General features: G+C 42.7%; 1 protein-coding gene across 1 annotated transcript in view; it reads right to left on the bottom strand.

The window, feature by feature from the left end:
* kcnab1a (potassium voltage-gated channel subfamily A regulatory beta subunit 1a) overlaps positions 1-12,939 on the bottom strand; it is a gene marked incomplete at both ends in the record, with an annotated part of 86,589 nt that extends 73,650 nt beyond the window's left edge. Inside the window, one exon of the mRNA XM_080542695.1 lies at positions 12,674-12,939. Within this exon, the coding sequence (XP_080398821.1) occupies positions 12,674-12,939 (266 nt within the window). The remainder of the gene's footprint in view (positions 1-12,673) is intronic.
* Between the last annotated feature and the right edge of the window lie 237 nt (positions 12,940-13,176).

Genomic DNA, 13,176 nt, shown 5'->3' on the forward strand with positions numbered 1-13,176 from the left:
ACCCCCATGCTGTTGATGGATAAGAACAAACCACATTCTCCAACAACATACTACACAGATGACTCTGACAAAACAAACCAGACTCCACAGAAACAAATCCCTTGTTACTCTTACTAAACGTTACTTCCTTGCTTAGTGTGTATGTGTGCGTGTCTGCGAATACCTGTGTCTGTGAGTGTGTTAAGCGTTTTCTTAATTGAATTTGTGAACACCTGTGCCCGGTCTAATATCTGGATCACTGCTCTAATTTCGTGCTCTAATTCCTGGGGATGGAAGGCGTGATGTCCCAAAAGTATTTCTCTCTCTCTTTGTCATATACAGTAGCCTCTCGTTTAGAGCAACGAGTTGGGGTTTCCTTTTTCTATGTGTTCTAGGTGAATTCGTGCATGCGTGCAAGTTGTGCATGTCGTAAACAAAACAATACAAAGGCAAGGCAAGGCAAGTTTATTTGTATAGCACATTTCATACAACAGGGGCGATTCAATTCAAAGTGCTTTACAAACATGGATTCTGTCACATGCACTAACACACACACTCATATTGTTGGCTTATCTGAAAAAATCTATAATGCTACCCTTCCAAGTAGTATCTTGTTGTCCTTGTTAATTGCTAATGATTTCACAAGCAGTATGTTCTATGTCCACCTGTAAGGCCTGGTCTGAGTGTGTGTGTGTGTGTGTGTGTGTGTGTGTGACGTGATATGTTCAAGCGTGTAATTGCACACTGAAAGGTGTTCATGGAATCTCTTGCCACGGGCCACTGCACCTAAACTCCCATCATACACACACACACACACACACACACACACGCACAGGCACACATAGAAATGCAAACAAAATAACAAAGTACAAATTCACAGTTTTCACTTTATATGCTACTGCCATGAGGTGCAAATGATTCCACTGTGTGAGTATGTTTATCTCAGTGTATGTATACAGTATGACAGTGTATGTTTATCTCAGTGTATGTATACAGTATGACAGTGTTGTGTGCAATTTGTGCTCTTGTGTGTGTTTGGGGTTTAAGCTGCTATTATGATGCTATCTTTGTTATCTCCCACACTTCTCTCACACACATACAATATTTTTCTGTAAATACACAATGTCCTGTTACTATACAACGATAGATTATAGATTATGACACTAAACTAAGGGTGGCTTTATTCAGAGAGAGAGAGACAGAGTAATAGATGGACAGCGACAAAAGGAAAGATGGAGGACTGGGTGTTGCAGTGAAGTGGATGTTGCTCCCTGTTAAGTTGTGGATTGGGAGTTCTGTGCACTAACCCTCAGCCTGACACACTGCATGAATACTGCAGGCCCATATAAGACCAATCATTTATTTCACACACACACACACACACACACACACACATAAAGACGGACAGACAGACAGACAGACAGACAGACAGACAGACAGACAGACAGACACACCCATCCATACATCCATCCATCTATCCATCCATCCATCCATCATGGAATGTCTGTCCAGAGTGTAGCTGACAACAGGACTATGGCTCCCCCTAATGGTATAATCAGATCCTGAATATAACCAACTGCACTCACCCACTCACCGTGCCCCAAGTAATTACAGCAGAATCATGTTACATACCCCTGTTGGTCTCCCACTCATCATTCTCTAGGCTTCTATATTCCCCCCTAATGCACACTCATATCTCATCTCACCTCACAGGATCATAATCACATCCCCACCTCACAGGATCATAATGACATGTTAGGTATCCAGGCTCTGTGGAGACTGTTCATTACATTGGGTATATGTGAGATGAAGTGAGTTTATGATCCTATTATAGACTGTCGGGTCCGAATTGTGTGAGAAACACTTGACAGGTTGGACGGGGTTCAGTGTTTTTAAAACTGGCACTAGAGTCTTTGTTACAGGACAGAAGTTCCATTTTTACAACAAAGGATATTTATGTTCCACATAAACTCACTCCTTCAATTATTGCCCCTGGGTTGGGCTGTAGAGACAGCTTCTCTTAGCTCTCCAGAGGACTTGACTGACCTCTCTGAGTGTCATTAAGAAAGGACCTCTTAACTAGCCGCTTAGAGACACTCATTATTTATACAGCTAAAAACTGGAGGGTGGAGAGAGACTAGGAGGGGCAAAGAGAGAGAATGAGAATGATGGCACTGGAGGTAGTGCACCTGCCCTTTCTGGTTCAAGCTTGTATCGGGCTCTTCCTCATTTCATCGTTTTAACACCAGTAGCAGAAAACTCCTCGGTTGATGTTTTCAGTCTCTGAGTTTCAGACAGAATGTGACAGACATACTGTAAAGTTTAGCATAGATTAGCTTCCAGAGCAGTGCAGAGCCTTACTGTATATTGTTTAGATGAAGTGAAATAACAGTCTCTCACCAGATATTGGCAAACAATTGTTTTCATGGATTCAGATCTGCTGACTGGGAAGGCCACTGAAGAACACTGAGCTCATGTTCATATTGATGAAACCAGTTTGGAAACGACTTTTGCTTTGTGACATGGTGCATTATCATGCTGGAAGGGACATTAAAGGGATGCACATGGTCCGAAAAAATACTCAAATAGGCTGTGGCAATCAAGCGATGATTGATGATTAAATGGCCCCACGGGGTGCCAAGAAAACATTGCCCACTCCATTACACCACCTGAATGAATGATTTCTTCTTTCTTTTTTTTTTAAAGGAGATCCCGCTCCACACATTCAGACACACACACACACCAATTAAGTATTTACTGGGGACACCTGCTGCTCCTTTGTTAAAAATTTACCTGTTTTCCAAGATGAATAAATGATGAGCGTTTGCCACGTTTAGGTAGGCGTGTGTGACGGTATGTGTGTGTGTGACTGTGTGTGTGTGATGAAGCACCTGTCCTGAACCTTTTAGGGTTTCACTTGGCATGTCTCGCCACAGCTTCACTGAGTTCTGATTAAGTGCGATCACTGGGCTGTGGATACCTGGCACACACACACACATACACACACACACACACACACACACACACACAGAAACAACTTTTGAATGGCTTGAGTGCAAAGACAAATCAAAAAAAATAATATAAGGATATATTAATTAACATTGAATAATGTACAGTTTCATCCACATAAAAACTTTTTTGTGAAATATCAAGTCATCAATAAAGATGGACTGTATTGACCCCCCATGTATGATATACCATGGACAGCCCACCTTCAGATTTGTCTGAGAAAGGAGAGGTGTCACAACTCAAATCAGTCTGTTCTCAGATTGACTTGATTAAGACTAAACATGAAAATACAGGGTTTATGTGCAAATGTATCGTTTTTACTCTTTTTACTACATTTTGGGGCTATAATATGACTATTACCGGTGCAGCCGCAGAACATTCTGGGCTATAGCAAAATGATTCCAATTTGGCCGTTTTACCACTGAGGCAATACTATCTGGTGGTTAGATTCTACAGTTAAATTACATAAGTACCGGTAGTGTTCAAGATTCATGCTATTTGTAGAATCAAGAGAAAGCATGAAGTGTTGCCACTTTACAATAAGGCTCACAAAAGCAGTTAACTATTGATTGAGTATTGTTAACTGATGATTAATAAACACTTCAAGGCCATTAATTGAGAATGAATTTGCCAGTCCACAACATGACTTAACTAATACATTATTAAGATGAAGAAATGTTTGGCATAAATGTGATTCATCGTGCATGACTGCTATGTGTATGGTAGGTAACTGGTTCTTGACAGCATGGAGTAATGTCCAATAAGATGTTATGGCACACTTCTGGCAAGGACGTGTCATCCATATAAGCATAGTAAGCAGTGCTTACCCAACGAAAAAAAGGACCGTGAAAATATTAAAATAAAAGTGCATGTAACCGTTTGTTTGTTTTCATTAAAAGAGTCGTATTTTAGGTCCCATGGCAGCAGGAGTCATTCATTTTGACGTTGCATTTTTAGCGCCACCTGCAGGAGTAAGCACTTCATACTCTGCTTGCATTGCGTTGCATTATAAGCACTTCTCTCTCTGCTTTCCCTCGCGTACATTCGAATGCGTGAAAATGTCTTTTTTATTTTTTTCCGATGCCTCAGCCCGCTGTTTAATGTGGCCAGGGTAAGCATGCTTACAGCCAATCAGTAGTTCTTTAATTCCGATAAGAGCTACTGATTGGCTCTTATCACTTTCAAGTTCACTTAACATTTCACCTCTCGCCCGGCAGAATAGCTTATGCTAGCTAGCTCAAACGATCGAAATAATAATAATCAATAAGGATAACTTGCTTGATTTTGTGAATATGGACATTACTGTCAGCGACCTAAAGGGATTTCGTAGACTGGACTGGACTGTAAAAACAGAACTACTGGCTAAATGCCGCCCGAAGCCACCGCTCACCGATCTTCACACCCAGAAAGGGAGAGTCGCTAGGGGGTTCCAGCAAGCCTGGTATGAGCGGTTTATATGATTTATATGATTCGCGAGGCTGGTGGCGATCTGTGCTTGTTTATATGGTTTGAGTACTGCTGTGCTGCTGGTTATGGGTTCTTATTTAAGACTTCCATTGCTTATACCTTTGAATGTAGGCCTGTGCCATTGTGTTTGGAGAGAGAGCTGCTTAATCAATCGCTGAGATAGGCCTAATGTCGCTGTCCGTGCCATTGGTTCTGGACCAAAAGTGTTTGAGAGAGATAGAGAGGGAGGGTTTGTGATGTGATGTCAAGTGCCTGTGTGACAAAGTGTGAAAAGAAAGTGTGTTGTGAGTTTACTATGGAGGAGGGAAACGGTGTGTGTCTGTGTTGTGCATGTGTGCGTTTGCGATGTTGAAACTGGACTTGTAGATTTCAGCAGGCTGGCTACTTGAAAAGATCTTGGTTCAAAAAAGATTGAACAATGAGCACCCCTGATATAGTCGAAACTGGCAACTGTTTTTTTTGTTTTTGGTAATCTGATCACAAAGTGACCCTACCGTTTATTAGCGGGTTCTAGGGCATCAAAATTGCATTTCCTTGAAACTGCGTTCACTGATAGCGTGTATGTGTAATTACGTGTATTTCTATATCTTATGCTTACCCAATCTAAAAGCTCACGGCACGTGCCTGACTTCTGGCATTTGTATTCATGCACAACATTGCACAGTATGTAGTCTCAACTATTGCTAGAACCTACTTCATGTTGATTTCATTATTTAGACCATACTAACAGAGGTTCTACCCAGTGGCGGCTGGTGTCCAAAATTTTGGGTGGGGCACAGCAGTGTGACGGGGGGGTCGTCTTTCGCGTGCACGCGCATAAACCACGCACTGGCATTACAACCACTGTATAATTTCAACTTTCACCCTTAAAATGACCGTGTGGGCCATGGAGAAGTTACCCTGTCAACTACAGACACTGAGGTGGAAGAGTGACCGGTCTATGGACGTCGGTACGGTCCAATACCCAGTGTCAGACAAGGAGGAAGTCTAGTCAACAAGGCTAGTACAGGCCTCACAGCTACACTCAGGTTAATAAAGGTAGCAGATGAATATGTGTACTATGTGTCTGTGTGACATGGCTACATCAATGAGCAGAGATGAATGCTGCAGTCAGTAGTACAGTAACTATCTATTTCATAGACACATGATGGATGATGATGGAGAGTGATGGTGGTCAACACATCACAGCAGGTCAACACATTCAATGATGTATCACAACCAGACCATGTCAGAAACACAACCAGACCATGTCAGAAACACAACCAGACCATGTCAGAAACACAACCAGACCATGTCAGAAACACAACAATGCATCAGCTGAGTTAAAGAAAACCAACTCTTACCTTTGATGACAGAACATGAGCCGTGTTTACCCGTACCTCCGCCTTGCCCCGCGCTATTGCTATGAATAATTCGAAGATAGGTGCTTGCACGTTAGGTGCAAGGCTGCTTGGTTAACCCATTAGCGGGAACATTATTAGTTGCACAAAATAGGCTGATTTAATTGACCATGAACATCAGAGACAGACATTACGAATCTTCATTTAAAATACTCCGGAAGCCCGAAGTCCGGAAAACCGGAAGTCGGGAGTCCTCAGCATAATGCATTGTCTGCAATACAACCGGAGATTTCTTGGCCAGGGCGCACATTTGTGCGCCCTGGCCAAGAAATAGAGACAGCCAATTGGAGCGCTGCTACAGCTCACGTGTAAGCCAAAAGTATTCGTCCTGGCATAGACTTGCATTGACACGGCGCCCCGCGTTCTCTCCCTATGTATTTTAACAGTGAGTTTTACACACACATACACACACACACACAGATAAAAATGTTTATTGTATTGGAGGATTTTTAATGAATGCTGATAGGCGCCGACAGAATATCAGCCGCATTTTGTGAATAAACAATGTTTATTTAAAAAAAAAACTTTTACAAATCGCAACCAGGAAGTGAAGGTGGGGGCGGCGCCCCAGCGCCCTCTATCGGCCAGCCGCCACTGGTTCTACCCATAGACATACCAGGGCTGCCATGTTTCACCAAAAGTTTGGAGTGAGATTTTTTGGCGGTGGAGCGACCCAAAAAAGTAGTTCTCTCAGAAGAAATTCAAGTCTCACGCAATCGCCGTGAGACTCACACATTTCAACCAGTTCTCACGCTCTCACGCCGCATCTCTATTACTCACGGCGAGAAATAACAATTGTTTTACGGGACTTTTATTTTTGAAATAGCTTGAAAGAAAGCTACCGGACATGAGTTTCGTGGCATCTTTCTGGCGTTAACTTGAGTCTGCAATCGAAGCGGCAGGCGAGCGCTGATGGAAGAACCTGTGTTCACGCGAGCTGCAAGAACGTAGCCAGCAGTGTTGCCAGATTGGGCTACTTTTGGTGTCAGATAGGGTTAAATACTATATTCTGATTCAACCTGGTTGTAAGACAGGTGATGCTAACCCAGCGCTAGTTCAAGCAGACCGTAGTAGACTTCAAACAACAAAGAGACACGGATTCATCATGATTCTTATTTTCTTGCGCAAGGAGAGTGAATCTCCCATAGACCTCGAATTCAAACTGAATCTTTTCACTCCGAGCCCGTACTTTATTGAAAACACAAAGAGACACACATGGGTAGGGGGATGGGGTTTCATGGACAAGTACAGCGTTTAGCAAAATCAGATTTATGACCGGGCCCCAAGGAATGGAGCCTAGCTGAGAACAGGAGATAAGAAAGTGTACAATGAGAAGCTTGTGAGTTTGTGCTGCAGCAAAGCGCACGGGGTTGGAGCCTACGGAATTCACAGAATAGGACAAAAATGTACAGAGTGTCCTCTTTAAAACATTCATAACATTATAACATTATGAAAACATCATTCAACTCTAACATTTGGTCACACTCGACGGGTGGATTCGGCAGCTTTTAGACCGGTTGGGCTGGACATTGTCAATTCCGTCTGGCAACCGTGGTAGCCAAATATGTGCATACATTACAACATCGTATCTGGTAGCCTACTGGACTGGGTTGCACCAATATGGCGTAAGTCATTATAAATGCAGGCATTTAGTAGTTACTAAACCCCTAGTTGTTACTAGCTAGTTTCAAACTAGTTTTTTACTAATTTCGGTTGCACCACGCCAATCTTAGCTTGTAAATACTCCGTTTTGGTAACAGTTTTTTGTTTCTCTACTGTAACATAACCAGGTACATTAATAATAATGATTATTATTAATAATTACAATTTACAATACAAATACAACAATTGGGGGTCCCTCAAAAAAAATTGGGGCGCGCTGTGCACGCACAAAATCACCCACCAAGCCCTTATTCTGACCCAGGAAAAACCCTGGTATGTACTGTATAACATGATAACCATCTATGAGCAATGCACTGTATATAAGATGATGACCACGGGTCTTTCTGCTGCTGACCAAGGGGCTGAGTCCTGTTGATGGGGCCAATTTTTCTTTTAGAGTCTGTAGGCTACTGTATTTGTTTATTAAGATTTCATAAATATGATATATTGTCAGATTTTTTTTATTGTTTTATAAAATGTTAATTATTTTCATTTCTTGTGCTGGTTTATTATGAACAACATGTAAAATTGCAGGAAACTAGCACAAATAATTGGGTGGGAGAGGGGCCGCCGCTGCCAAAACGTGCACAGTTTTGGGTCGCTCCACCGCCCAAAAAATCTCACTCCAAACGTTTGGTGAAACTTGGCAGCCCTGTAGTAAACACTCACTTACACATAGTGAGTAAATAACACATGTACCTCACTATTGCTACAAGCAAAGACGTTTGGCTATGGCATGTAACTCACTATATAGTTAACAAACTAACATGTTTGGCTACGGCAACAAACATACAAACATATTTGGTTAGCCTAGTGAACATACACACAGCTTAGTAGCATGTAACTGACTTACCGAAAAACAGCAGAAGGTGTATCGACAGACCACAGTCCCGTGAATAGTATGTTGATCGACGAAACTTTCTCTGTGGATACAGTCATTGATGGCAAAGCATCTCTTGTCAACAAACAGACACAAAGGCTATTTATGAGGGTGTGGGGTGTGGCCGAAAGAGAAGTGATTACATCCCAACACAAATACGAACACTACCCCCTACCCAAGTTTGCTAACAAAGTGTAGGTATTTAGTGAATGTAAAACTGTTGGTTATGATAACAAGTGGGTTCTTCATCGCTTCAAAAACGAATTCTTTCACTTGTTTTGCTCAATTGCCGGGTTTCACAATTCCCGGCATGCAGACCTTTTCACCAAGCCGTGAATCCCAACTTTTAGTTACTTCCTGAAATGTGACGAACGCCGAAACAGACCAGAGTGGCCGCACCTTCTTTTGGCCGCATTGAGATAACATGAGATTCTTGAAAATAAAGTTAGTGAACAACCTTTGTGGGCTTGCAAAGTGTTATGGCAGTGGATAGTTTAAAGTTGGACTGTGAAGCTTAAAAGATTAAAGAAGAGTAGTGTTTTGAGTATGACCATAAGAGGAGTAGGCATTGGAACCACTGTTAACCACTGGTGAGAACATTACTGTTGATGAACAGTTGTTCCCGACCAAAGCAAGATGTCGTTTCACACAGTACATGGCCAATAAACCTGACAAGTTTGGCATAAAGTTCTGGGTAGCTGCGGACGTGGAAAGCAAATACATGTTGAACGCACATCCCGACCCAGGGAAAGATGAGAGCAGGCCGGCTGGTCAGCGGTTATCAGACAATGTTGTGCTGCGTCTGATGGAGCCGTTCCTGGGCAACGGAAGAAATGTCACGACAGACAATTACCACTTTGCCACTGGCGAACAAAGCCACAATTGCTGGCACAATTAATGTAATCAGATGAGAGTTGCCCCCATGTACACAGGCACAGACGGAAAGATTTTCCAGCAAGGTGCTGAGGGCTGGAGAAGCCACACTAACGCTTTACCAGGTAAAACCAAAGAAAAATGTATGCCTCCTCAGCACACTGCATCAGACATTTTCAACGGATGATGGTCCAAAGAAACTGCCTGAAACGGCTTCCCACTACAACAGCACTAAATTCAGTCCAGCCAGTGAATGGACGCAGGATAAGCAGGAAGAAATGTATTCATGAGCTGGCAAGGGAGTTGTGTGCGCCTCTGAGAATGGCCTGGCTTGCACCAGCAGCAAGAAGACGACTCCAGCTTGAAACTTATTCCCCACCTCCGTCCCCACCTGTGAAAGGAAAAAGTGTCAAGTCGCCAGATGTCGAGGGAACAAAACGTGTGACATCTGCAAGTCATGTAGGCGACTTGTCTGTGGTACATGCACGAAGCCAACAAAGCTGTGCTGGGAATGTTGACTGTCCTATGCCCAGGAGGTATGTAGTAGTATATTGAGTGGTATTGAAAGAATGCGTAGTTCATTCTATGTGGCCAAAATCAATCAAGTCATGTTTGAAAACTAGTCTACAAATATATATAGTCTACTCAGCATTCTAACCTCTGTTTTCCCTGTGCCTGCAGTACTGCCACCGACTCCTCCCTCTGAGTCCTGCCTGCCTGTCTGCCTCTCCTGCCCTGCCTGTCTGCCTCTCCTGCCCTGCCTGTCTGCCTCTCCTGTCCTGCCTGTCTGCCTCTCCTGTCCTGCCTGTCTGCCTCTCCTGCCCTGACAGCGCCCATGCCCCCCCGGCACGTTCAGACTGTATTTACTAGTAGCAATGTTGTCATTTGTTTCTACTTCATTACTTTTTTCTTTTCACATTCTACTTTTTTACATTATAATTTATATTCATTACCTTACTTTTTACTTTGAAGAATTGCCGTGAACATATGTGAAAAAAAGCAGAAGCGTGGCAATTTATTTTGGATAACTAAATGGAGCACAATGTGTACAGAAATGTCTTTTACATTTATAACATCCCCCAAGTATTTGCAAGTAAATAAAAATGTAACTTGAATTATCTGTCTCTCTGTCTGTGTTTGTTTGTTTGATATGTTTGTAAAGTAGTACAAATATCCATCTGCTATATCTACGTACAACGTATAGTGAATTATTATCATTGCTGCTGCGGAAAAGATGGAAATGTATCTGTCACATTGTTGTCATGTCACGTCATGTTGGACTGGGGAGGTACCGGGGAAATGTTTGCATTGTTTGAAACACGATTCAATGTCAACCACTCACTCACACACACACACAGACATAATCAAATGTAGGCTACTGCAATTACTTTGCTGCGGTAGCTATAGTGTGCAACACACAACTGGGAGAGATACTGTACAGTTGATCATTTCATAACTGTCTGTACATACACATATCTGTCTGTACGTACCCTGTCCCCCACCACCCTCTCTTCTTCTGTCTTATCCTCCCTACCCTCTGTTGAATCCTTCTCCCTGTTTAACCTCCGCAAATGTTTTCATGTCAACCCCTCCTTCGCACCCTTCACTGTGTGTGTGTGTGTGTGTGTGTGTGTGTGTGTGTGTGTGTGTGTGTGTGTGACTGCCCTAGAGGCACTAAATCAGACTGACCTGGAAAAGGACATTGACAGCTGTTCTATAGTGTTACCATGGTGATGAAATCAGACAGAACCATAATGACAGAACCTTCTCAGAATACACACACACACACACACACACACACACACACACACACACACACACACACACACATACTAGAGTTACAGCATGTAATGCTTCCAGTCAACCCCCATATGAGTTCCCGTTACCAAGCCAACACACCAGAGACAACAGAGACTACAGACCAAAACCAGGAGGAAGGACATCCTACATCACCATTCTCCTGTTCTCAGCATGGGGAAGAACTGAACCAGTCTTGTGAGTGAAAAGGGGACACAGCAACAAGACCGTCTGTTTTAGCCAGGAGGTGAACAATACCCTACAGACCATTCATACACTATATATGCAATTTAGCTGAAGCGTTTATCCAAAGCAACATACCGTGACGTTAGAATTATAAGGTTCTATCTCCATTTTTGTCAAAATTGAGTTTTTTTTACATAATCTGATCCATTAGGTGTTTATTAATGCCTGTGTGGTGTTTTTTTTAAAATGTTGAAATTTTTGAGTTAGTAATTCATAAAATACAAAGGTTCCATCTCACAAAACATAATGGAATGTAAAAACTTTGACGCTCAATATCTCTGAACTACCCTAAACGGAGATAGAACTTTATAATTCTAAGCTCACGATACAGTGCAGTGAGTGCATACATTTTTCAGTATGGTCCCAGCGGGAACCACACCCACTTCCAGGAGTTATACACAGCTTGCACGCATGTTATACAAGACAAAACGGCAACACTTATTTTGACAGCCGTCTTTCAGCTGTCAACGCCAGATAGCTGCAGATATTCAACAACTATGCCAACAACACCCAGCTGGGAATGACGTGGGCATGTCAATCAATAATCAGTTAATTACATAGACAGGAGTCAATAGTCCAGCACTAGCAGGTGTTACACAATTCCAACATCAGAGAAACTGTCAACACAACAAATGTGATAACCTTCCATCCTTCTTCCAGAAAGTCTAGCCAAAAAGAAACTTCCCTTGTACAACCAAAACACACAAACCCTTAAAGCAGGCTTCTAGAAAGCTTGAGCGGAAATGGCGTTCAACCAAACTGGAGCTTTTCCACAACCTGGAAAGGCAGCTTTGTCAAGCAGCAAGGTCTTCTTATTTCTCAAATAAAAGGTCAGAAGCCAATCTGCCTTATGTAAAAAAAGAAAGCACCCACCCAGTTTATGTGTGATGAATTCATGACATGGAAAAGCCGACATGGAAACCAGATACCAAATGGCAAAAAGGTACATCTGGATTAGATAAACGTTGTTGTGAATATTTACAGTATATGCTCATATTATAAATATAACAAGCATACTATGCTCATACTATCAATCTAATAGTACAAACAAAAACACACCAACACTTTGATACCAAAGACTTTGATACCAAAAGCAAATGACTGAATCCCAAACCATGGGCGAACTAAATGGAATTCGTGTTGTCATCTTGTTGCCTACACTCAAAACGTCAAAAGTTGTGCATCCATAAGATGTGAGTGTTCAGGAACACACACACATGCACACGCACATGCACACACGCACATGCACACACACACACACATGCACACGCACATGCACACACACACGCACACACACACACATGCACACGCACATGCACACACACACGCACACACACACACAAACACTTGTAGGTATTACCTGTAAGCCATGCCTGTCTGGTTTCTGACAGTCTCATGTATCGATAGCGAATGAACATTCAGAAACTCTTCAATCTGGTTGAGTTCTAGAGGGGTTTTGGGTCTCAGTCTGCTCCACAACATCAGAGGGGGATAGGGTCTGGTTCCTGCTGAGGCCTGTTGATAGAACCTCGCCTGGCCCCCACTCTGGCCTCTGTCACCCTGCTTGGGAGCCGCCTTCTGTTTGGGGTTAGGGATATCCGAACAAGTCGCCTTGTACAGGTACATCTTTAGGACTTCTTTGCACTCTCTCTCTCTTTTTTCACGCTTTTTTCTCGCTTTGACTCTTTCCCATCTTCTGTGTGGTTTTCTTACACACATGTACACGCAGCCAAGTCCAGTTAGGCCCTCAGCCAACACACTGCATGGACCAAGGACAGGGTCTGTGTGCGCTAATTATTTGCTTCTTCTTTTTGGGGGGGGGAGGAAGTCCGTGGAAGGTCACAAAACAATGATTTAAAACAA

The sequence above is a fragment of the Nansenia antarctica genome (genome assembly GCF_963989245.1).
Source record: "Nansenia antarctica genome assembly, chromosome: 12".
Lineage (NCBI taxonomy): Eukaryota > Metazoa > Chordata > Actinopteri > Argentiniformes > Microstomatidae > Nansenia > Nansenia antarctica.